The sequence below is a fragment of the Peromyscus maniculatus genome, chromosome 14, assembly GCF_049852395.1.
Source record: "Peromyscus maniculatus bairdii isolate BWxNUB_F1_BW_parent chromosome 14, HU_Pman_BW_mat_3.1, whole genome shotgun sequence".
NCBI classification, from domain to species: Eukaryota; Metazoa; Chordata; class Mammalia; order Rodentia; family Cricetidae; genus Peromyscus; species Peromyscus maniculatus.
Window position 1 is genome coordinate 58,556,191 of NC_134865.1, and position 25,053 is coordinate 58,581,243.

At 50.8% G+C, this 25,053-nt stretch overlaps 1 protein-coding gene across 1 annotated transcript; it reads right to left on the minus strand.

The window, feature by feature from the left end:
* Nucleotides 1-913: 913 nt before the first annotated feature.
* Tgfb3 (transforming growth factor beta 3) lies at nt 914-24,935 on the minus strand. Its single transcript, XM_006990298.4, has 7 exons — nt 23,437-24,935; nt 14,172-14,335; nt 13,773-13,902; nt 7,538-7,645; nt 5,480-5,651; nt 2,990-3,143; nt 914-2,132 (listed from the first exon to the last, which is right to left on the minus strand). The coding sequence occupies exons 1-7, from the start codon at nt 23,780-23,782 to the stop codon at nt 1,974-1,976; spliced, it is 1,233 nt and encodes a 410-aa protein (XP_006990360.1). The 5' UTR covers nt 23,783-24,935; the 3' UTR covers nt 914-1,973.
* Between the last annotated feature and the right edge of the window lie 118 nt (nt 24,936-25,053).

Consider the following 25,053-nt stretch of genomic DNA (forward strand, 5'->3'; position numbering starts at 1 on the left):
AACCTCTGAAACTGTAAGCGAGCCACCCCAATTAAACATTTTCCTTTAAGACTTGCCGTGGTCATGGCATCTCTTCACAACAATAGAAACCCTAAGGCAGTGGCTGACCTCAGGAGTTGGGCTTGAACCCGGAACCAGGTTTGTACCCACTCATCTATCCTTCAACCTGAAGGCTTCAGCTTCAGTCAGAGGCAGTGCCTGTGCCTCGGTGATCTTACCCAAAGTTGATAGCTTTGAAGAGCACTAAGACCAGAGGGTTTCTTGCTCTGCCTGCTCACGGTGGAATTCGGCATTGCCCTGGGATCTCTTGCCTCTAAAGAGGCCCACCATCTGAAAAGGAGTTCCTGGTTGGCTCTGATAACAGAATTTGCCTCACTGGGAACCATTTGCCACATGTGGCTTCTTTAATGCTCGGCGTGATTTGGAGGCAGAGGTGAGATTTCCAAAACTGGTGGCTTGTATCATTTAGATTGAATCTACATGGCACATTTCTATTTCTACACACAAGGGTGCACACCTTACCTTGTCCAGAAATTTGATGACCCTGTTTTTTCCGCGTGTGTGTGTGTGTGTGTGTGTGTGTGTGTGTGTGTATGTGTGTGTGTGTGTGTGTGTGTAGTCCAGAGGTCCCATTTGCACAACAGACACCCCGCTGGGCCATCTCTCCCCAGCCACAAGATCGCTATACATCTTACACATCTAAGTCCCTGTCTCTGTGTTTGAGAATAATGCGCCCTGCAAGAGGGAAGTGTGCCCAGGCAATGGTGCAGTCTTCTCAGGTGCTAGAGGCCACACAGTGGACCCAGTGGATTCATGCTAAACAGTGAGAGATGCTCTGCCCGGATTCCAGTTATCTCTGGATAAGCAAATGGCCAATGTGAAATTAAGCAAAGGACATGTATGGAGTCCGACATAGACCTTAGAATGAGGTTTTTACTGTTCTAGAAGCAACCTTCCAGAAGATGAAATCATCCACGATTCCCCAAAAATATTTATTTATACAAAGATTTGAGAGTAATATTTGTGTTTGTCTTTATACCTCCGTCTGTGCATCCGGGGCCAGGCCATGGTGTCAGACACGTGCAGCCTCCCCGGATCCTCTTGCATGTAGCACCTGCTTCCAGGAACACCAGGGGAGCATGGAGTCTAAGAGGGCCAGAGGGAAATGATCCCTGATGCCCCGGGCTGCGTGGACCCAGAATCCAGAGAGTGAACCCTGACCTGGAAGGTGTCTAGCCAAACGTCCACGGGGCAATACGACCAAGGAAGGAGGCAAAAGGAGGGGCCCCGAGGGAAGACACGAGAGAACAAATTCTGACCTTGGCTTTCGAGTTCAGCATCTCCAGAGGACCCGAGATAGCTAGTTGCTAGCCCAGAAACTAATTGCGTTATCTGTCATGACTCGTGATGCTGATTGGTGTGAGAGGACAGTTTGCAAAAAGAACAGATTGTCTTTAATCCTGGGCAGTGCAAGATAGGATTCTGGGGGGACTTTGATAACCTGTCAGAAAAAAAAAAAAAATGCTTGCCTCCTCTAAACGACATCCCGATCCCCTAGAGCAGATATGGTACTTCAATGGACAAAGCTGACCTCAGATCTGAAGAGCCTTCCAGTCTGGCCCTCACCTAACCACTCTACCCCGCCTCCTCCCTAGGGTAGCCCGAGTCCCGTTGCCACACACCACGTCGACTCACCGTCCCTTCTCCTCTACCCCACCACCTCTGTCCACACCACAGAAATTCCATGTTCTCAGGAGTCTGCCTTCCCCTAACCAACCCACACTTTCTTTACCACAGTGATTCTCAGAGCTAGCAGAAAGAAATGTTCCAGAAGGAAGCCTCCCCTCTCGGCCATTCGCCGGGAGCCAGGGCTTGTGGGCTCCAGGCCTCTAAGAGGGAGGTCTGTCGCTTTGGTTTCCCAAGAAGCAGCAGTCCGTGGTGGCAGTTTTCCCTCCGCTGCTCGCAGGCTGGCCTCAGCTGCACTTGCACGACTTCACCACCATGTTGGACAGCTGCTCCACCTTGGGGGTCCTGCCGACGTAGTAGAGGATGGTCAGGGGCTCCAGGTCCTGCGGCACACAGCATGGTGAGGCCGATGCCTCCGGGTTCAGGGTGTTGTACAGTCCCAGCACCTGTGGGTGGGGTCACATATTTAGCAGGAGAGAGCCAAGGCTTGAACCCGGGACCCAGAAACGATGCACACTTCTGGGGGGCTGTTCTGAATGAGCATGTAGTCACAGAGGCTGTTTAAGGGGGGTCATGGGAACGGTTTGGGTGAGAGACCAGCTGCAGTCATCCAGTGTGGCGGAAGGCAGACTTGGTGGACTTGTGTTACTGACCGAAGCATATGACCATTGCTGGGGATTTGCAATTGATAAGAAACCCTTGGCTGCTAAGAAACTCCTCCAAAAGGTCTTCCTTACTCTAAGTTTCCATGTTGGTGGAAAATGTTCTCACGCACCACTGCCTTGGTACATTTAGTAATTGCCTGCCCCAGACAGGATACAGCAGCAGTGGGTTATCTGGAAATGTACTTCGCAGATGACTGCCCTGCTCTCCATCCCGCTGAGGGAGCAGGCTGCAGACACTGTGGACCCTCACTCTTCTCTTGCCAGTGTCCCTACATACTTTGTGCTCTCTTAGTAGAGAGAGAAACTTCTCTGGGTCCCACAGCCTGCCAACCAGATGCAAACATCTATGACACAGGGTGTCATGTGACAGTTGAATGACTTCCATGGTACATCCAAGTATGTGTGCTAGAGACTGAATCCAGAGCATTGCGCATGCTAAGCATGCTTTTTACCCATGTGCTAGCCCCCTGTGGTAGGAATTTAAATTTCTGAGTGTGACTGAGTAGAATGGGGCCAGCCTACCAAGATCAGAACGTTACTACAGAGATTTGACTCATCCAGGATTATCACTCATTCCAGAGTCAATCTTTCATTCACGCCCCAGTGCCCAGAGATCATGCATGCACCCTGCTCCATACCGTGCTGTGGGTTGTGTCTGCACTGCGAAGGTACGGGCAAGGGCCTGAGCAGAAGTTGGCATAGTAACCCTTAGGTTCGTGGACCCATTTCCAGCCCAGATCTTGCCGGAAGTCAATGTAGAGGGGACGCACACAGCAGTTCTCCTCCAGGTTGCTATGATAAAGACATGTACAGGAAATCAGCAAAAAGCGAGACTGACTATGAAAGAAGCTTCATGTGTGTCTTCCTGTTCCCGCTCGGAGTGCTGAGGCCACCAGAGGAGGTAAACCTAGTCCACTGAATCCCAGGTTCAAGTGCGTTTGGTTACAACCATGACTCCCAGGTAAGTTGTGTGTAGGGCTATCCTGCCCCTCCAATCCTGTTGTTTACAAAAATGCATTTGGCAACCCCTCCTCACTCTGTGGGCATATACCCTTGGCTTCAACAGGTCTCTGAAGAGACCAAGAAGTCACTGCTTCCAAAGGCAGCTATTGGCCACAATCTGATTTCTTGTAGGTTTTAAGACTGAACCATAGCCAGGCATGATGGCCGATGCTTTTAATTCCACCACTTGGGAAGCAGAATCAGGTGGATCTCTTGTGAGTTCAAGGCCAGTCTGGTCTACAGAGCAAGTTCCAGGACAGCCAGGGCTGTTACACAGAGAAACCTTGTCTCAAAAACAACAACAAAAAAAAAAGACTGAACTGTGATAGGCTCTATTGTTTATATTTTAAATAACCATTCCTAACCCCGTTCTTTCTTGGCTCTTCCCATTCCAGGGATATTCATTTTCCTGGCCACCCTTGAAGGCAGGGGTGGTCATGTGTCCTGATTAATGGCGGGTCAGAACTGGAGAAGTTGGCAGGAAGTGGGACAAACTCTGGCAGAGATACTTGATTATTTAGAAAAGGAACAGCTGGGAGCGGAAGGCTGTTGGCTCAAGTCACCTGGCGTCCTAGAAACCCCCATGACCGCAGGCAAGACACTAAAGTGCCGGCACACAAAGCAAAGCAGGTGAGATCAGAACGTCTATCTCTTCAAGGGCAAAATCAAGCAGCCAGAACGACCTGAAGTCTGTCACAAGAAGTCCCCTAGGGCTGAAGTCACTGCTGTCCACAGATAAGAGCATTCAGCCCGGCTGACAAATAGATACATAGAGCAGACCTACTCGCCAGCCTTGGGATGGGTGGCGGCAACCACCCCACCTCTCCCACTGTTTCCTGACTGGCCCTCTCTAACAGTGTACTTAGCTGTTCAGCCCCAAGTCCAGCGAGGCATCTTCTCTGGCCAAGTGACCCTTTCTGCTGCTTCTTTCCCTGGAAGTGCTCCCCACCCCTGCTCTTGGGTCCTTACAGATCCAAACCTCACCCACCCTTGAAGGAAGGCTTTGTTCAAACGCCAGCCTCTCCTGTGTCCATGAATGCTCTCCCAGCTCCCAGTGCGCAAGAACTTCATCCTTCAGACCCCTCCCGATGTCATTTTCTTTGTGTTAGCCCTGGGTATCTAGGCTTTCTCATCCCTCCCACATCTGTGAGCAGTCCAGCTGTTCATAAAGAAAGGAAGCTACAGGCCAGGCAGTGGTGGCACACGCCTTTAATCCCAGCACTCAGGAGGCAGAGGCAGGCGGATCGCTGTGTGTGAGTTCGAGGCCAGCCTGGTCTACAGTGGGAGTTCCAGGACAGCCAGGGCTACACAGAGAAACCCTGTCTTGGGAGGGAGCGGAGGTGACAGCCTCTGAAGGCAGGTCCCTTCTGAAGTCATTGGTAATTCTCTAGCTCAACAGCTCCCCCGTGAATGGAGATCATCCTATATTCCCCATCCAGTAACATCCTCCAACCCTGCATAGATGTGATGGGTCCTGTTACTTGTCAATTTGAAAGAATCCACGATCACCTGTGAGAAGGGCCTCTGTGGGGGAGTATCTTGAATAAATGAACTGAAGTGGGGAAACCCACCCATGTGGTTAGCACCATTCCCTAGGCAGGAGATTAGGAGTTGGAGAAAGTGAGCCGCACACTAGCGTGTGTTCATTGTTCTGACTGTGAACATAATGTGAGCAGCTGCCTCAAGCTCCTGATGCCCTGACGTCCCCTCCATGATGGACATAATCTGAACTGTGAGCGAAAATAAGCTGGTTTTTGTCAGACTATTTTGTCATGGCAACGGGAAAGAGGGACTGTATTAATCTCCGCCCCCCTCCACAAACACACCTTGCTAGCACTTCAAGCAGGAAGACCATGAGAAGACTTTCCCCAAGCATCCCCAGTGCCAACATCCCAGATTCTCCTGCTGTGGCTTCCCTCGCTTACTTTATCCAGACCTGAATGGAGCCAGGCTACAGAAAATACTGGGATCCCAGAAAAACAAGAGGTTTGGAAGCGATTCCAGTCTTCTATCCTAGACACGTCTGTGAAAAGCATCGGGGACCCTTGGCTGAGTGGGGTTCAGATCTCAAGCCAGGTGCCACAGGAGGGCAGGTTGACCTCACTCCCCATGGGGCCAGAACTCACCGGAAGCAGTAATTGGTGTCCAGGGCCCGCTTCTTCCTCTGCCCGCCCTGGCCCGGGCTGTCGAGTCGGTGTGGAGGAATCATCATGAGGATCAGGTGCGGGTTGTGGTGATCCTTCTGCTTCTTGAGGCGTCCCAGGTCTCCCCGGCCGTGGTCGTCTTCATTGTCCACTCCTGCAAGGGGAAGCAAGGCCACAACCTCCTGTCTAAAATAAGCAGTGTCCTTGCAGGCTGCTTCCACACCTCATCTTAGCCTGTCACTGCCCAGTCAGGATGAGGGATGGTACAGTCTCTGAGAGAGGAAGGCACAGGGCAAGTTCTGTGAGAAGGCACAGACTGAGAGGAGCAACCATTATTTAAAAAATAAAAATAAAAATAAATAAAAAAAAAACAATGGTTACCATGGCTACCCTTCTAGACACAAGTGAGACGACCTCACAACTGCACAAGAGCCCATTTGCCCTTCCCCTTCCTGAGATGGCTGCATCCTGGGCTCCCTCATGGAGCCGCAAGGATCCCCACCACTAGGTGGGTACCTATCACACTCTCTGGGGCTGCCACATTAGATCCTGAGACTTTGGGTTTCCTGCTAGAGTCTGCATTAGTCCAGATAGCACGGAAGTCTCACTGATAATTTAAGGGGTCACAGTTTGAGACAGCCTGTGTGGGAGCCCAAGAAACAAGACCTGGGGCTGTTGCCATCCTCATCGGGCTCGGGGTTCAGAGACGTTCTCACTGTAAAATTCAGATGAGGTAATCGAGCATAAGACAAGTTTGGGGAGAGAACCCAAGTTCAGCTGAAAAGGAGGAACCTAACTTAGAAGGATTTGTTCTCCTGGGGATCTCATTGGTGAAGGACAGCCGCTGATGGTCTTTACCAGGGCAGGAACTCTGGAAGTCCAATTTGCACAGTTACAGGAGGAACTTGGATCTTAGGAAGGGATTCGGGTATATAAGATAAATAGGAGCCCTAGGTGTGTGGCCCCCTTTTTTTGAAGTCTTTACGCACAAGGGACAGTATTGTGGAGGTGGGAGGCACCACCTTAGCCTGCCCTCTATGTGAGGATGCAGAAGGCACTGTGGCTTGGATGTTAAACTCTTAACTTTAAAAAAAAATAAATATATAAAAGGTTGGAGGTTGAGCCCATGTGATGGGAGGGGTGGGGGTGGGAAGATTGCTGAGGCCCATCCCAAGATCTATGCTAGGCCAAGAGCAACCTTCACCTTCTGCCAGATGGCCTTCAAACCACTGCACTTCTCAGCTGCCCAAAACAGACAGGAAAAGGAAAAGAGAGTTTCCCAGGCCTCAGAAAATTTCATGTGTATTAGAAACTGAGCTGGGCGGTGGTGGCACACGCCTTTAATCCCAGCACTCAGGAGGCAGAGCCAAGCGGATCTCTGTGAGTTCGAAGTCAGCCTGGTCTACAGAGGGAGATCCAGGACAAACTCCAAAGCTACACAGAGAAACCCTGTCTCAAAAAAACCAAAAAAAGAAAAAAAAAAAGAAAAGAAAAGAAAGAAAGAAACTGAGATTGTAAAGCCTCTCAACTATCATGCCAACTCTATCCAATGCCCGTGGACAACCGTTTAAGCAGGGAAGCAACCATCTTAACTCAAGACAATTTCTGGGCAAGGATCAAGAAGGCCCAGCAACTTCTGGAAGCTCAGTAGTCAGGACACTCATGTTCGGGCCCACTGGAGTTCATTTCCTCGAGGAGAGGGGAAGACAGCTGTCATTTACTGAGCACTCATTGGCTCAGTGTTGTACATTTATTACCTCATTTTGTGTGCCGAGCTTATGAAAGAGGTACTCTTGTCCTACTTCCCTGGACAGCTGGCCTGCAGGATTTCATCACTCCCTAGAATCCGGCTGCCTCTTAGATGCTGATGTTGTCTGTCTAAGCGGAGTGCTATGCTCAGGGCTTTGATGGCAAAGCAGAATCGCCCAAATGCAGAACCACCATCTCGATGAAGAAAACTCGTCCCTTTTCTTGGGCTTTCCAAGGGGTCTCCTATTATATTATCCACTCCCTCATCCCACCACACCTCAGCATGGGTACCTTTGAATTTGATCTCCATCACCTCGTGAACGTTTTCCAGTATGTCTCCATTGGGCTGAAAGGTGTGACATGGACAGTGAATGCTGATTTCCAGACCCAAGTTGGACTCTGCAAAATAGGACCCAGAGTCAGGGGGGGAAACGCTGAGTGACCAGGCAGATGCCCACCATCCGGGCAAGGGGGAGAAGTGAGTTATATTGAGAGTCACAGGTGACAGAAAGCGCTTCCAAAGCTCAGAGTGAGCCTCCTGCACACGGTGCCACAGTCCATGTATTTCTGTGACAGTATGAACAACTAAGTGGGAGGGTAAATAGTGGGCATTTTCGAGGCAGATGGGAATTGTCATCCATTTTCAAAGGACTCCATAAAGAGATTGTTGCCTATGTACACAGGGCAAAAGTGCAAGGACATGCAGGGCAGTTGGTGGCACACGCCCTTAATCCCAGCACTCAGGAGGCAGAGACAGGCGGATCTCTGAATTTGAGGCCAGCCTGGTCTATAGAGCGAGTTCGAGGACAACCAGGGCTACACAGAGAAACCCTGACTTGAAAAACCAAACCAAACCAAATGCAAGGACACGGAAGGAAAGGAAAAGCTCACATCACCCCAGTGTCTGCTGGGATAACGGGTACTTGAGTCAACCTGCTGAACAGGATAGAAGAGGCAGGGGTGGGGGCGGGGCCTAAGGGGCGTAACTGAGGAACCTGTGAGCAGGGGAGAATTTTAAAGACCACAGAATGGAAAGCTGAGCGAGGGGGATGGGGGTGGGGCATGACTAGGGTGGGGGCGAGGGAGTCAGAAATCCATGCCAGAAGTCACACTACGGGCGACTCAGAATCATTGCAAATAACGTCAACATTTCTGCCGTCACTGTGGAGATTAAGAAAGTGATTATTCCAGAGGATGGAAGAGGCAAACTGGTTATACGTGGCCACCTTTTCTTCGAGGAACGGGATGTAATGAGGTAGACATGACTTAGAAGTTTCTTTGAAAAGCCTGTCAGCAGGGTGGGAGGTTGGGATGCCTGTGGATGGCTCACTAGATGAGCAGCGTGGGAACACAGAGTGGCCGGTCTATGTGTAGCGGCTCCAGAGAGCTTCACCCAAGGGTCCAGATGACATGGGTTCGATGGGATGAGCTTGGGCAAGCCTAGAGGTGCCAGGCTTTGTTGACAGACATTGAGTGCAAAAAGGCCAACTCGGGCTTTTTCCCTCCTCTTGGGGGGGGGGGGGCTGATGTTTTGGTAAACAAAATCAAAGCAGCACAGGCATTGGTAAAAGGGGTTGAATGAAGAGAAGAAAAAAAAAAAAACCAAAGGAAATGAAGCCTGGGCCAATGGTTGGTCAGTCTTTAAAGGGCCTGCCACACAAGCGTGAGGACCTGAGTTCGATTCCTAGAACCCACAAAAAGCCAGGAGTGGTAACACAGGCTTGTAATCCCAGAACTGGGGAGCACAGATAGGCGGATCCTTGAGGCTCTCTGGCCTAATTTTTAGCCTACTCAGTGAGCCCCAGATCCCGATGAGAGACTGTCTGAACAAAAACAAACCAACAAAGTAGATGGCTATCCTGAGAACACCAGAGGGGGCTGACCTCTGGCCTCTACATATATGTGCACACACATGCACAGATACACACACACACACACACACACACACACACACACACACACACACACACAGTAACCAAAAAGTTTGACTGAATCAAAGAGTCACAGAGAACCAGACTGGGTCTAGTGTAGTCAATCCTGGTGGGTCAGAGCTCTGTCAGTCCTGGGGTGGCAGCCAGCTGTGGCTGGTGTAGGAAAGGTCCCAAGAGATGGACCTTTCCAGGTGAACATCTCAGTGAGAGGATTGGCTTACTGTACCCTAGAGTCCCCTTAGTAGTCATCCGGCCTCAGGACCAACCTGATGTCTCCCTAAAAATCTACCGTCATCAGAGAACACCCCAAAATCTACTTAGTTCGGCATCCTTCTCCAAGGCAAACTGGTATGGGCATGGTGATTCCAGTCACCATGATGTGAGCCTGGCATCCCAAGGGTCCCGTTGACAAGAACTCAGACAAAGTGGTTAGGAACTAGCTCCCTCCCTCCATAAACCCCAAACTCCAACCAGTTCTCCCTGTTCTGCCCCAAGGAAAACTTCAAGGGAGCCTGTTAAGCTAGAAGGTCCCTGTTCCAGAAGGCTAGCTCAACCAGGAAACAAGTCAGTGTAGCCAGGCTACTGAGGGACAGCTAGAGAAGACATGACCGGGTGTGGTCTGCCCTCCTCTTGGCGTCGGGCAGCTGGGAGGAGCCATAGCAGCTGCAAAGAGCAACACACAGCACTTCCTGTTCAAGGATGTCCAAGGTGGGGTGGGAGAGACCTGAGTGAGCAAGTTCTGTGATTCTGTGTGTTAGAGAGTGAACGTGTCTATGGACGTGGGCGGGGGTGGGGGTGGGGGGTGGGGGGGTGAGGGGGTGGGGGGGTGGCAGGCAGGAGGAAAGGACTGAGTGCCTGTGACCAGCAGGAGATAAGTGGCCTGCCTTGGCCTATGGTTCTCTTTAGCTAGAAGACTCTGAGATGAGGTCAGTTCCAACTTTGTTGACATTACTCTCTATCAAACGCTCTACGATTTTATCAGCGATAGTTTCCATAAGAATCCTCTAAACTGCCCAGAGCTGGCGGTGCATGCCCTTAATTCCAGCACTCAAGAGGTGGGGGCTGTGAGTTCAAGTCCAGCCTGGTTTACAGGGTGAATTCTAGGACAGCCAGGGCTGCACAGAAAAACCCTGTGTCGAAAAACAAAACAAAACAAAACAAAATCCTTTAAACTAAAAGCATCACTAGCCCATTGTATAGAAGAGGTCACAGAAGTTAGGGACATTAAGTAGTTTACCCAAGATACCCACCTAATCAGTGAGTAGTCATTTCAAGACAGAGACCCCACACTATACATCCTCCCAGCCTGGCTCTGTATACCAAGACGCTGTGCGCTGGGTGATTAACGGCACCGTGGTGAAAGGACCTGAGTCCTCCATCCTGGACAGAGCTCCGGGCAGCTCTGGGCCTCAGATTGCAGCCTGGGTACCTGGAGCCCACAGGCTTGCAGATGCTTCCTGAGTGGCTCCCAAACCACAGGTGTGACTCAGTCCTCATCAATCCACACCATCAGCTGCTCCAACTTGGAGTCTGTTTGCAGCCTGGTTTGGGGCCATGAACTCTTGAGGAGATTCATGAACAAAGGCCTCAGCTACTTCCCCGGAGGGAAGGGAGGGACGGGCAGAATTTGCCTACGTGTGAGCTGAACGTTCCAATGAAAAACAAGCCTCAGAGTTGGCAGTGGTGAGGCGGTGGGTGGGGGACCCACCAACTTTATTATGAAATTATCTTTTCGGATGTCTCAAGGAGGATGGAAAGCATGTTCTACACAAACTTCTCATTGAGTCCTGCAGCTGTGAACAGAAAAGCATTCCAAGTGCCCAGGGCTTCAGAGAAATCCAGGTGGAGCTGATCAAAATCAGACAGGCAAACTAAGATGAATTTCCCTGTAACCCCCCCTTTTTTTGGCCTGTGGTAAGCTCTGAGCGGAGAGACGTCTGTTGCCACCATTGGCTGAGTCCTGTTGTTTTTCACAGGCTTTATCTTCCTTAAAGGGCCAGGGCAGGGTCTCTAGCCTACCATGTGTCAACTCCATTATCACACAAGGCCCTGTAGATGGGAGCTTGAAGATCTGGATGCCTACAGAGTCCAGTGGATCTTGGAAGTAGGAAGCTCCCCTTGAAGCCTCACCCACAGGACGCACTGAGGCCTGGAGACCAAACAGTACACACAGCACATTTCAAAGGCTGGCTACTGCTCAGCTCTGGTACACGGTCAAGGGTCAGGCTTCCAATTAGTCAAGAAAAGTCAGGAAGCTTTGCTTTGTCGGGTTTTTTGTTGGTTTTCATTTTTGTTTTTGTTTTTGTTTTGTTTTGTTTTCTTTCTACACAGCCCTGGCTGTCCTGGAACTCACTATGTAAACCAGGCTGGCCTCGAACTCAGAGATCTGCCTGCTTCTATCTCTAGAGTGCTAGGATTAAAGGCCACCGCACCAGGCCCAGCTTTCTGTAAAATCTCCCAAATTTTAAAACAACGAAAGTCCTGCTGACCGAGAGTTAGATATAAAAGCAGGCGGCATGTGACCTCTGCCTTCAACCTCACTTTTCTCAAACACCAAGGACATCGAAGATTCTCCTGCCCCAGGACTCTGGCCACCAGCATGTAAATGGTCTGACAGCATCACAGCCGATGGAGGGGTGAGGAGGACCAGATGGGACCGGATGTGTCCTACTACTCCCTCCTCCACCACCCATCAGTCAGAGCAGGAAGTACCAACATGGTGGCAGAAGACTAACCTGACTTGGGGGACAGAAGTTCTTATCCAGGCTGGATAAGCTCAGGAACTTCATGACTCTGGACCTCAGCTTCCTTGCCTGACATAATAGAGGTTTACTCTTACGAGGTGCACTGAAACCTACCAGGTTCTAATACACGTGACCCTTAAACAGCTCTGGGAAGCCTGCAGGCTTGGAAGCGGTACTTCATTTTCCAGATGAGGAGACCCAGTGAGTGGGGATGACATTTGGGACATGTGGCATTTGATATACATGTTGTAGAGTTCGGTGATACTGGGCTGTTGTTTGGTTTTGCTCTTTTGGCTCTTTGAGGGCCCTACCACCCAGCTCCCAAACAAATCACACACGGAAGGTTATTCTTACTTATAAATGCCCAGTCTTAGCTTGGCTTGTTTCTTGCCAGCTTTTCTTAACTTTAAATTATCCTGTCTACCTTTTGCCTCTGGGCTTTTCCCTTTCCTTACTTCTGTGTATCTTACTTTCTTACTCTGTTGCTGGTTGTATAGTTGAATCATGTGCATCCCTCCTCTCCTTCCTTCCTCCTCCCACATTTCTCCTTCTGTTATTCTCTCTGACTGCCAGCCCCGCCTATCCTTTCTCCTGCCTCACTATTGGCCGTTCAGCTCTTTATTAAACCATCAGGTGTTTTAGACAGGCACAGTCACACAGCTTCACAGAGTAAAACAAATGCAACATAAACAAAAGTAACACACCTTAAAATAATATTCCCTGCCAGGCAGTGGTGACGCACGCCTTTAATCCCAGCACTCGGGAGGCAGAGCCAGGTGGATCTTTGTGAGTTCAAGGCCACCCTGGGCTACCAAGTGAGTTCCAGGAAAGGCACAAAGCTACACAGAGAAACCCATTCTCGAAAAACAAACAAATAATAATAATAATAATATTCCCCAACAACGGGCTATTGAAACAATTGGCCTTCACAGACCCTGCCCCAAGTCTCTTCTAGTCCTTCCTCTTCCAACAGCTGATGGTACAGCTGGATGTTCTATGGAAAACCTCAAACGTCATCTGAGATTGCTGGTGTGTCTTCCCACGGCATACCTAATACTAGCGTATTGGCTCAACCTCCAAATCACAGAATGGACCCATGTGATTTCCATCTGCACAGCCCTGACTCCGCCCAGGTCCCTGCCACCCTCCCCTGGGCTGCTCTGGGTGCTCCCTAAATGTCTCCCTTGCTTTGTCCCTTTACTTCACAGCAGCCAGAGGGCTTTTGTTTAAAGGGGTAAGCCACCCATCACGGCCCCCACATGCACACCCTGCTTACAGCATTCATCACACTTGGAGTAAGCCCCAAACCGTGCTGTGGTCTGAGACACACTTGGCCAGATGACCTCAGTTCGTGGTGTTCCGGTCTGCTCGCTGCTGCTACAACAAATCAAGCTGGGTTCCACCCAGGGGCTTGGGCCTTACTGTTTCTTTTGCTTGGGTGCCCCTCTCACCTGGCCTCCTTAACGGTCATCGCTTGGATCTCGATGTTAGACTCCCTTCCTCACAGAGACCTCCTCAGAGCAGCCAGTGGTGGATCGCCCAGCCACCATCATCTTGACCCTTTAGTATTCAACGCATTGTCATGGATTGACACGCCATCTTATCTATACGTTCACGGGCTTACTCTATGTACTCTATGTCTCTGCCGCCAGAATGGAAGCCCCATGGGATCTGAGCTCTCACCGGTCTTGCTCGCTGCATTAATTTAAGGATGGCGTGGAGAAGAGTCAGGAGGAAGCTCGACTTTGAACCCAGGTCTATGGCTCCCCTCCTTCTCTCCTCTTCCCTTTCGTGAGGCAGAAGGGGACCCAGAGGTTCCTGCAGAAATGTTCCCGCTGAGAGTTTACCTACCTCTCCGCAACAGCCACTCCCGCACAGTGTCGGTGACATCAAAAGACAGCCACTCAGACGTGCCCCGCGTGAGCAGGTTCTTGCCACCGATATAGCGCTGCTTGGCAATGTGCTCATCCGGGCGAAGTATCTGTGAGGCGGAGGAAAGAGTGAGCACCGGAGGCCAGGATGGAGTGCCAGGGATAGGTTACAGTGCCCCGGACAGGGGAGCCGAACAAGGGGTGACTAATGGCTTCTGAACACCATGCCCTTTGTGCACCTCAGGTAACTCGGCCCTCTTAATGACAGAGGCTCTGAGGAGTCAGCTTCAGACCAGCTCTCTCAAAACTCCACTCTCAGTGGAGGCCAGGCACGGAGGAGGCTGGCATCTAGAGTGTGGTTTCCAGCTGGAAGATGTACCTGGAAGAGCTCAATTCTCTGCTCTCTGAGCTTGGAGCTGAGGTTGGGTATCCGCAAGACCCGGAACTCTGCCCGGAACAGATTGGTTCCATTTTTCTCCACTGAGGACACGTTGAAGCGAAAAACCTTAGAGGTAATCCCTTTGGGGCAGACAGCCAGCTCATCTAGAGGGAAAAGCAATGGGAAGAGGCGCCGTGAGTGAGGGCCCGGTGTGCGGCCAGCCGGCAGACACACGCCAAGTGACCACAGTCCTGTCTATGACCTCCCTAGAGGCTTGAAGCCTCAGACCTGAAGGTGGAGATGCAAGGACGATTCTTGGTAACCCCGGAGTTAGACAGAGTCCTGAGCAAGGACATGGGATTGAGTCAAGTGTAATTATCCAGTTTGCCCACTGTCTTTTTTTTTAATTTTATTAATTTAATAAAAAAAATTTTTTTTAATTTAAATAAATTTTTTCAATTTATTTTATGTGTATGAGTGTGGACTTAACTAAGTGTATGTATGTGCACCACATATGTGCAGTGCCCACAAAGGCCAAAAGAGGGCGTCGGATCCTCTGGAATTGGGGCTACAGGTCATTATGAGCTCCGTGACACAGAAGATAGGAAGTGCACCCCGGTCTTCTGGAAGAGCATCAGTGATCTTAACTGCCGAGCCATCTCTCCAGCTCCGCTCTCACTGTGTGCTATCCGCAAACTGCTAAGCTCTCCAGACTGCTTGGCTTAATCTTTCAAAAATACAGATTCTCAGCCAGGCCTGGCAGCCCAGCCCCGTGATATGATCACTTGGGAGTCTGAGGCAGGAGGAGCTTGAGTTTAAGGCCAGCCTGGGCTACATAGCAAGTTCCCAGCCCCGGCTAAGTTTCAAAAACAAAACCATCAATAAATCACACCAAAACAGATTCTGAGAAAATAGTAGTTAGTTGCTTAGTTGCCTTAGAGCTAGCTGATTCGTTTGTGTTCTTGTTTGCTGGGCATTCATTCATTTCTTAAACATGGGTAGAGCCTGGAGAGAAGGTTCAGGGTCCAAGTTCGGTTCCCAGCACCCATGGTAGGCAGCTTGTAACCAGTTGTAACTCTGGCTACAAGGGATCGGATGCCCTCTTCTGGCCCCCTGAGGCATACAGACAGTCAGACCCAGATCCAAGACACACACACACACACACACACACACACAATAAATCTTTTAAAATGTAAACAGTGAAATAAATACTATGAGCCAGGTGTGATGCTGATGATGGGAAGCCACAGTCCCTGCCTTCAGGTGACACAGAGCCAAATCCCAGGACCTTTGGTGATGCAGAGGAATGGCAGGAAGACGTGAGGAAGGATTGAACACGTAACCAATGGAAGGGGTGGGTGGGTGGGTGGCAGCAATCTGTACCCTGCAGGAGGGTGGTAGGGGAGGACAAAAGGGTTTGACACAGAGGGACTCCTGGAGGTAGAGACAGGCCAGAGTGGATGGGAGAGCCGCAGCTGCAAGCTGGAGCGAAGAGAAAGAAGGCTGAGACTCTCATGTGTCCAAGGGAGAGCCTGAGCCCCGTCCCACTGATAATAGAGAGCTGCAGCAAGTGTTCCAACCAATGCTGTGGCTTAGACCTAAACAAAGGGCAGTTTCTAGGGTAAAGAGGCCGTATCTCAAGTCTGGGTGTAGGATATATACATATGTATGTATGTATACATATATATATATATTTCAAATAAAAAAGAGCTACCTGTCTCAACTACTTTCTCTTTATGGGTTAATAGTTCTGTCATGAAACACCATGACCAAAAGCAATTCGGGGAGAAAAGATTTTGTTCGGTTTACACTTGCACATCCATAGTCCATCACTGAAGGAAGTCAGGACAGGAACCCAAACAGGGCAGGAACACTAACACAGAGGCCATGGAGGAGTGATGCTTACTGACTGACTTCCCATGTCTTGCTCAGCCTGCTTTCTTACAGAACCCAGGACCAGCCCAGGAGATGACACCACCCACCACGGACTGGGCCCTCCGCCATTGATCACTAATTAAGAAAAAGCCCTGCAGTCTTGCCTGGCGCTGAATCTTAACGGAGGCCTGTTCTCAGCTGAGCCTCTCTCCTCTCTGATGACTCTAGATGGTGTCCAGTTGACACCACACTGGCCAGCACAGAGGGTCTCTGTGCTTGGTAGCCTGTGCTATGCCAGCCTGTGCCATCACGCCGTTCTCTTCACCCCCATCCATCAGCCAGAGGGCAGCAGATGCTCTCCGCGGTTCTGAGCCAGGCAAAGGGGAGCAGAAGCCTTTGTCTCCTCCCCACCCCGGTGTCCTTTACAACATCAAGGTCTGAGAGCATTAACACCAGGGAAATCCTCTCTACACAAAGAGTGACCACAGCCAGGACTTGAAATTCAAGCTCCTAGACCCAGATTCCACACATAACGGACATGGCTGGAATGAGCAGGTACGGACCCCAAGGGGTGGGTTAGGACTCATGGACTAGGCGGGGCCCATCTGAGGCCTAAAACCAGCAAGCATGCTCCTGGGCCTTAGGAAAAGATGAGTGGGTGTTTCTGGAAATTGCCATCTGGTGGGCCTGCCATTCATGGTAAGAGGAAAATTGATGGAACAGATGTGGGAAACACATGTGTGAATGCCAGCTAATGAAGCCCTGATTGATAATTAGCCTTGAAGGAACAAAGACTGCCAGTTATTCTCTAGGCCACTTCAAATAGGACCAAGGAGAGGAGTCAGTGATGGCATTTCTCATACGGGTCTGTATAGAGGGCTGCTGGAGGTGGAGTCCAGAGCCGCTCACATGCCAAGCACACATTTAGAAATATTTTATTTCAAGTTTTCATTCTGTGTACTTATGTGTATCTATGTGTGAGTTTGTACACTTGAGTGCAGTGTCTAGGGAGGCCAGTAGAGGGCATTGGATCCCCTAGAACTAGAGTTAGAGGTGGTTGTGAGCCACCTGATGTGGGCACTGAGATCTGAACTAAGGTCCTCTGCCAGAGTAGCACACATTCTTAACTACTAAAACATCTCTCCACAAAGCACTCATTTTATAACAGAGCTACATCCCCAGCAATTTCATATGTAAGTTGACAGGTTTGTAATTGTGGATGCGGACAAGCACTTGGACCAGTGACCCTCTCAATGACTGAGAGTTGGTCTGGGAGAAGATGTCATCAATCTGGTCTCTGCAGTAACTGTCTGTTAGGAGAGCATGAGTCACAGCAATGTGCACCAAGGTATAAAGTGGGAGAAGAAAGTAGGAAATGGTACCTAAGGAGGATGGGGCCAGAGTGGGGTGGAAGCAGTGAGCAGCCAGGAAACAGGGATGGCGATGCCCTAACAGAGTCCTCAGGATGCTCCAATGATGTTCTCTTTGCTAACTTCCACTCCATCACTCATGTGCCTGTACCCCATGACAGACCCCTCTTAGTGAAGATTTTAAGGTGAATCAAGAAGGAATGGGAAGCAATGGGTGGGGGAGGCAGGGTTGAGGCTGGGTAATCAAGATCCTGAGTCAGAACTGGAGAGATGGCTCAGCGGTAAGAGCCCTGGCTGCTCATCCAGAGGACCTGGGTTCAATTCCCAGCAACCACATGGTGGCTCACAACCACCTGTAACTCCAGTTCTAGCAGATCTGACGCCCCCTTCTGGCCTCTGCAGGCACCAGGTACACATAGACTATAGATACACATGCAGGAAAAACGCCTATGTACATAAGATTTTTTAAAAAAAAAATTTTCAAATGCCTGAGACCATGGGCTGGCAAGATGGCTTTGTGAGTAAAGGTGCTTGCTGCCAAGTCTGATGGCCTGAGTTTGATCCCCAGGATCAAACCCACACTGGAGGATAACAGACTTCTGAAAGTCTTTGTGTGGCCTCAACTCACGTGCAAGCGTACATGGGTACCCCGATACACACACAAATAAATCTAATAAGAAAGTTTTCAGAGTTCAGGAACAATACATAGTAAGACCTTATCTCAAAACAAACAAGAGATATGTGGGTGCCTGCCCCCACTTTCTACCCCAGGGTACTCTTGAACGGGGAGAAATGAGGAATATGTAGATAGAAATAGAGAGGAGAGAGAGAGAGAAACACAGGATAGCCTTGAGAGGGCCTGGATCAAAACCCACCAGCCCCTTTTGTCTCTACTAAAGGGCTTTTAAAGGAACGCCAAGAGGTGGAGCAAAAGACCTCCCCCCAGCACAGCCAAGTGCAGACCATCCTAACCACCTGGTGACCATGCACATGGTCCAGCCATCCCCTAATGCAGCCCTGCTGGGTAAAGCAAGCTCAGATCTCACTAGAAAGCTTTTGTGGGTTCCCACAAAAATAGCTTAAACTAATTAGTGGAATGAATCATGTAAATAAATAAGCAAAATATATAATATACCTCCTTACATTTTATGTAGCTCCTGTAACAATACTTGAAAATAAAGAGAATCTATAAAATGTATCATTCTACTCATGGGAAAATGGAACATCAGAAAAGCTAAGTGGTTTTCCATGGTCCCTCAAGTAGTAGGTGGCAGAGGTGGGATTTGAACCCAGGTGGGATTTGGCCACACCCCATTTATTGAATCTGAGACCCTGAAAGAGCGGGCCTGGGGGATTATCCAATGGAAAGATAATAGTAGTTTCAGCAACAAATATGAGGGGGTTCCTCAAAATGGCCCGGGCATCCCAACATTGCCTTAGATTCAATGACCAGGACCCTTTGTGCCCAAGCTCTGCTCTTGACAGTCAAGGGGTGGATACAGGAGTCACCTCTGTAAAGGACATTATTTCCAGTTGTTTCCATTTCCTGGAACACTGCGTAGGGACAGACACTCTTTCATCTGTTTTGCTTTAGGAAGTAACAATAGCACACAACCCACAAGATGCATGCATAGTATCTATGGAGAACCCAGGAAATTGTCTGTGTAGTTAACTGCCTCTTGAAATGCTTCCAGACAGGTGTGGATGGGCTTGAACACCTCATTTCTGGGGGAGTCCATGGAGGAATGGTATGACCAGCAAGGACACGTGGGGAGTCTTTAAAGCAGTGAACTATGACCCCACTACCCAGCAACTGACTGCACTGAGTGGATCCACAGCAGTTTCCCCAAGTTTTCTAGATGTTTCCAGTGTGCCGCCGGGATGGAAGAGCAAAGTTTATCATTTTTCTGAGAAAGGGACCGTGGCTTCCAGTGTGCTGGGAGCCTGAGAAAGTGCAGCCTGGATGTCTCCAACTTTACATGGGTTAACCTCGAAACGAATTAGATGTGTTGTTTAGCCAATGTTTAAAAGTTTTGTGGTAGAAGCCCATAAACATTTTCAGTCTGTATTACAAGTTGGGAGATTTCACCCAAATTTCCAGATTCCCTGCCATCCTGGGAAATGATAAGAGATAGTCAAGCTGGACCTACATTCCTGAATGCAAAAATCAGTAAGAGCCACACACTGGCTTCCTCTTTTGGCAGGTCAATGAGGTTCCAGAACCTTCCACCCCAACCCCACCACATACACCTACTTTCTCCATGGCCTGAAGGACTTTAGTGCCTGGGCCATAGCTGCTCTTCTAGAACCCATCTGCATCCCCAGCCTAGTCTCTGAAGGCATTTGTGCTTACAACCCCTCTAGGGAAACTCTTTGCCCCGTGGGTCACCCCATCTTTAAGCCTGTTGAGAGCACACGTTCCCCAGGATGTCTCCATACTACTTACCTCTATTCTATAAAGGAGAGATGGGCCCCGGGTGCTCTCTCTACCCCGCCCCCATAGCCAGAGCCCTGCTATGTGTCTGACATTGATATCTGTGGCATATGAGTCCTTTCAACGTGGACTATCTTTGAAATTTCATAAATGGACAAAATCTACAGATGGCAACCAGAAAAGAAAGCTCAAAACACTGGGTATTCTTCCCGCCGGGGAGTTCTGCAATTGTCTCAGCCCTTTCCTTGGCTGACAAAAATGAGTCTCACACAAGACATAAACTCCTTTGAGCCAGAAGACGAAAAATGATGCTTAGGCCAATGGTTGCATGGACGACACAGAATTGAGAAGATGGTATCCTTCCCCCCACTACCCACGCCAGAGAAAGCACTCACTGGTCTCCATGGCAACATCTTAGAAGATGGTAAGGTTACAGAGTCCTGCCACTATCTCCCAGCAGGTACCCAGGCAAACCATCCCCAGATGTGACAAAACTTCCAAGTGAAAGGGAGCCTGGAGATGACCTCCCATGGAGAAACTGAGGCACTAGGAAGAAGCATCACATGGCTGAGCTTGCTTAACCTGCTTGAGACTGTCTCCAAGAGGATGGGAACCCATTCATTGAAGCTGGGGGGAGTATGTGTGGCATATGAATCTCCAGTCCCGTCTCCAGCAGTCAGAGCTGAAAACAAATCCAGTCATTCCCAAGCAACCAGGGACCTGGGTGACAAAGGCTAGAGCTGCTGTCCCCTCCTGGTGAGGTTAACCCAGGAGTCATCTGGGTCACAGGCCAAGGTTCTTCTAGAGCCTAAAGATTAAAGGTGGCCTTAAACTGTGCCTTTCACACATACATTGCCACTAAGCCTGCGTTTTGCACACATCCTTTCTAGGTTAGATCACTTGACAGATTCGCCATGACAGGGCACAGCCATAAGACAATTCTCTCCGCTCTCACTTTGGTGCCCTGCCTCCTGCTGGAAATGATTCCTTCTTTCGAGTTTTCTCTCTATGGGTCCCTGTCACCTTCCTCCAGATCCCTATTGCCACTTCCCTCCAAACGCCCATCTTCTGCTAGTGACAAAATGTGGAAGTGAGCATCATCTCATGAGCCAGCACAGAGCTACTGGCGAGGCAACAGCACAGACCCAGAGCCTGCCCCCGGCACCCTCAGTTCAGCCCAGCAGCGGTGGCACACGCCTTTAGTCCCAGCGCTGGGGAGGCAGAGGCAGGAAGGTCTCTGTGAGTTCGAGGCCAACCTGGTTGGTCTACAGAGTGAGTTCCAGGACTGCCAGGTTTACACAGAGAAACTCTGTCCTGGAGGGGGAAAAAAAACCCAACAACAGCAAAAGAAGTTCTCCTCCTCTGCTCTGAAGCTGCCTGGTTCAGCCAGGCTGAGCCACACCTGACCAGCTGCAGGACAGGCCCAGGCTGGTGTCTCTTCAACCACCGCGCCACCTGTACCAACTGCAGAGAGCCTGGACCTGCTTCCGGAGGGTACCGTGAGCCTCCATGGCATGGCCCGTGTCCCACTGAACACTGCATCCTCCTCAGCATCTAGAAGACGATCTTGTCCACTGTGCCGAGTTGGCACAGGCTAGACCATGACTCCGTAGCCGCCATGTCTCACCCCCTATCTTGAACTTCCCTCGATGCTGCAGATTGGGAAATGCACATCAGTGGGGGTCTGCCTTGGCTTTGTCTCAGGCTGTCCCCCCCACCTTGGCGCCCTGGGTTTCTGTGCAAAATCCACATCTCCACACACCCCCCCCCCCAGTGTGGCCTTGTTTCCTTATGAGTTGCTCGTTTTTCTGCGCAGGGCTCCAGATGGGGTGGGCCCTCAGGACTCAGAATCCCTCTTCCCTCAAACTCTCCTCCTGACCCAGACTATGAAGGTCCCAGGCCTGCTCTCTTGTCCTCCACTCTCCTCAGGCTTGTGACCCTTTCTCTGATGTTTGTGGCCACTACAACTTGCTTTGGTAGGGTGGCCAAGGAGTCGAGGGTTCAGCTCGTCTAGGCCGGGAAGACTGGAAACTGTGGTCACCTGGAAGTCCCTGACCCTCCGCCAGTGAGGGGACCCTCAGCAGGGAGTTCTAGGTCTGCCTTGCTTCCGTCCTGGGCTCCCCACAAAGAGCCAGATCCTAAGAAAGGACACTCCAGGTAGTCGCAGGGAACAGCACTGGGAACACCCCCACCCCAGCTCCAGAAACCACAGGTTTCTGCCTGGTTGTAGGCCAGCTCCCTACTGGCCTCTGCATCTTCCTGGAGAGCCACCCCGCCCATTGGCGCTCATTCCGGTCCCTTCTCTGCAACCAGGTTTCTTTAGCCTCCTGCTGTTTGCCCCGTGGCCACTCTGACTGGTGCCACCCTCCCGGCTCCCTCCCATCGTCCCACCCCCACTTGGGCACTGCCCACCTCCCAGGTGGGCCTGGGCTGAAGTCACCAGGGCACGGAGGACACCTGCTGGCAGGAAAAGCGAATGAACGAACGGAACTGCTCTCGGATTCAGGCCCAGAGCAGCTCACATTCCTCTCTTCCTGGGCTGTCAGTGTCTCTCGACATCTGCCAGCTCCTCTCTCTTGTATGGAGAGTTTTTAAATCCCCATTCAGTAAACACACATGACTTCCACACGTGTACAAACACACACACAGACGTCTCACCCAGAAGCTTCACAGCTCCTCCGCAGACAGCAGCCTCCTGGGAAGAAACGCTCCCAGACACACATCTCCATCGCCCCCACAGCCGTCCTTCCCACCCACACCCCCATGGCAGGCAGATGCTTTGGGTTAGCCAGGGCCTCCATCCTGCCCTCCTACGTCCATTAACTCCGGAGGCCACACTTTACACATATGAATCTGTCTACTGAGTAATGCAAGAGTCCACAGCGCCCAAAAGTCCACGTATGTGGGGATATACATGCACTACCCTCCCCCTCTCAGCTCACGTGGATCACGTGTGTGTGTGTGTGTGTGTGTGTGTGTGTGTGTGTGTGTGTGTGTGTGTTAGACTGAAGGGTCCAGGCTGCAAGAAGTTAATATCTTGCCCGGGCTTCCAAAAAAAACTTGACAAACGAATTTGGGGCAGGTACGGTGCTTCCTGAGAGCTGGAAAGCTGACCCGGAGATGTGGCACCAGAAGCAGAGAGAAGCTGGGAGAATATGGAGCTATCTAGACTTGGAAGACCATGATGATTTGGTGGCCAGTCAGCCTACCCCTTGATGGAACCCATGTGCTCACAGTTAACCTCTACGGGCACATGTGTGGGAACATGTTTCCTTAGGTAGCACAGGACAACCCCAAGTTAATATCCATCCAGCATGTGATGGGAGTTCAGAATGCCACTTGGCTCCAGGACTCCTGGCCTCTGGAAGCGCTTGGCTCTTACCGGAATGTCTGTCTCCTTTCCCACCCACCTCCCCAGCTGCAGCTGCAATGCCTGACCTCTGTGGTGAACCCTGGGGGCACTCTTCTGGGTAACCACCACCAGGGACCCCCCCCTCCCCCCGACACACACACCCCCCCCCCCGTGGAACTCCCTTTTCCAGTTCATCCCCTCCAGAATAGACACCAAGCAAGCATTTGGACTTACTGTGCTCCGCCAGCCCCTGGATCATGTCGAATTTATGGATCTCTTTGGCATAGTACTCCGACTCGGTGTTCCCCTGGGTACAGCCTTCCTCCCTCTCTCCATGCAGCTCTTCCAGCAACTCCCGGGTGCTGTTGTAAAGTGCCAGGACCTGGTAGGGGACGTGGGTCATCACAGATGGCTCAGGGGGGCTGGTGAGTCTGAGCTTGCTCAAGATCTGTCCCCGAATGGCTTCCACCCTCTTCTTCTTGATGTGGCCGAAGTCCAGGGTGGTGCAAGTGGACAGAGCGAAGCTCACCGTGGCCAAGTTCAGCAGGGCCAGGACCACCAGAGTCCTTTGTAAGTACATCTTCCTCTGTGAGCCCAGAAGCGAGGCCAGGGGACGGGGGAGGCCTGGCAAGGAGGAGACCCCAGTAGAAAGAGGGAGGAAAACCAGGCGTCCTCCCCAGATCCCAAAGACTGAGGCTTGGCAAGAGGGTGCATGAACTCACTGCACTGTGAGGGCTTCGGGACTCCCAGGAAGAGCTGGCAACCCCGGGGGGAAGAAGTAGCGGACTGTGTGCGATGGAGCGCTGGGATTCTTGTCCATATGTCTCAACAGGTTCTGCTGGGCTCTGACTGCCAGCAGGCCAGGTGGAGGGCAAGGCGAGGGTTGGGAGGGGTGGTAAGGCAGCTGGGAGTGGGAAGAGAGCTGGAGTTTTTCCTTAGGTAAAAATAAATAGAGCGGATATCTGATATTGCCAAACGCTGCTTGGCGATGAGGAGAAAGTGGGTATTTTAAAGAAGGGCCATGGCTCTGGGTCCCAAAAATCAGAATCTTTGCCTTGCCCTGAAGAAGAAGAAGAAGAAAAGAGAATGGGAAAGAAAAGACAAAAATGTTTTTTTTTTTTTTAAAAAAAAAATCACCAGTGGGTATGTGGGGAGAGGCAGGGCTGGGCAGCCGCGGGCCCCGCTAAAGGTAGGGGCAGGGCAGGACACACTTGTCCCCCGAGCACTCCATTCATGCTTTCTCTTTTGTTTACACTTCCTGAGGGCTTTCTAAATGACTCTGTTCACGCTGCCTCTCCTCTTCATTGGCTGCGCTGAGGGGTTATGTACAACTGGCCAGCAGGGAGGACAGGCCTCTTGGAGACAGCTCGGATAATCCACTTGGACCCACGGTCACCAGCATCTTAGTTTGTCTTCTCCCTCGGCCATGGCTCCTGTCCCTTGCGTCTCGTTAGGGAGGAAAAAAAAATAATCAAAATCAAAAGGAAAAGAAAAATCGAAGCCGATTCACCGCACAGCTGACTCCGGACAGCAGTATTCCTTCCTCCGCAAGGCTCTTCGCGTCTTGCCTCTCTGTGGTTCAGTCCCCTACACTCGGCCCTCTCCTTCCCTCTCTCTCTCTCTCTCTCCCCTTCTCTCTCTCCCTCCCCTCCCTCTCTCTCACACACACATGCACACACACTGCTTTCTCTATTTCTCTCTGCTGAAATTTTATACCTCCCTCCCATGACGTCTCGGCCTGGGGTGGGGGAGGGAGGGAGGAGGGAGGGACCAGCGCACGCAGCCTCTCTTGCTACACGGTTTTAATGTTTTAAACAGGCACAGGAAAAGCCGAGCCCATTTGAAAAATAC

Bases quoted from the DNA above. Each gene is read 5' to 3' on its own strand.
- Tgfb3 (XM_006990298.4), bottom strand. From the start codon at position 23,782: ATGTACTTACAAAGGACTCTGGTGGTCCTGGCCCTGCTGAACTTGGCC. The intron at 5,652-7,537 runs GTACCCATGCTG...TTCCCCTTGCAG, and splicing joins GATGGAGATCAAATTCAAAG to GAGTGGACAATGAAGACGAC. The intron at 2,133-2,989 runs GTATGGAGCAGG...CCCCACCCACAG, and splicing joins CAGACACAACCCACAGCACG to GTGCTGGGACTGTACAACAC.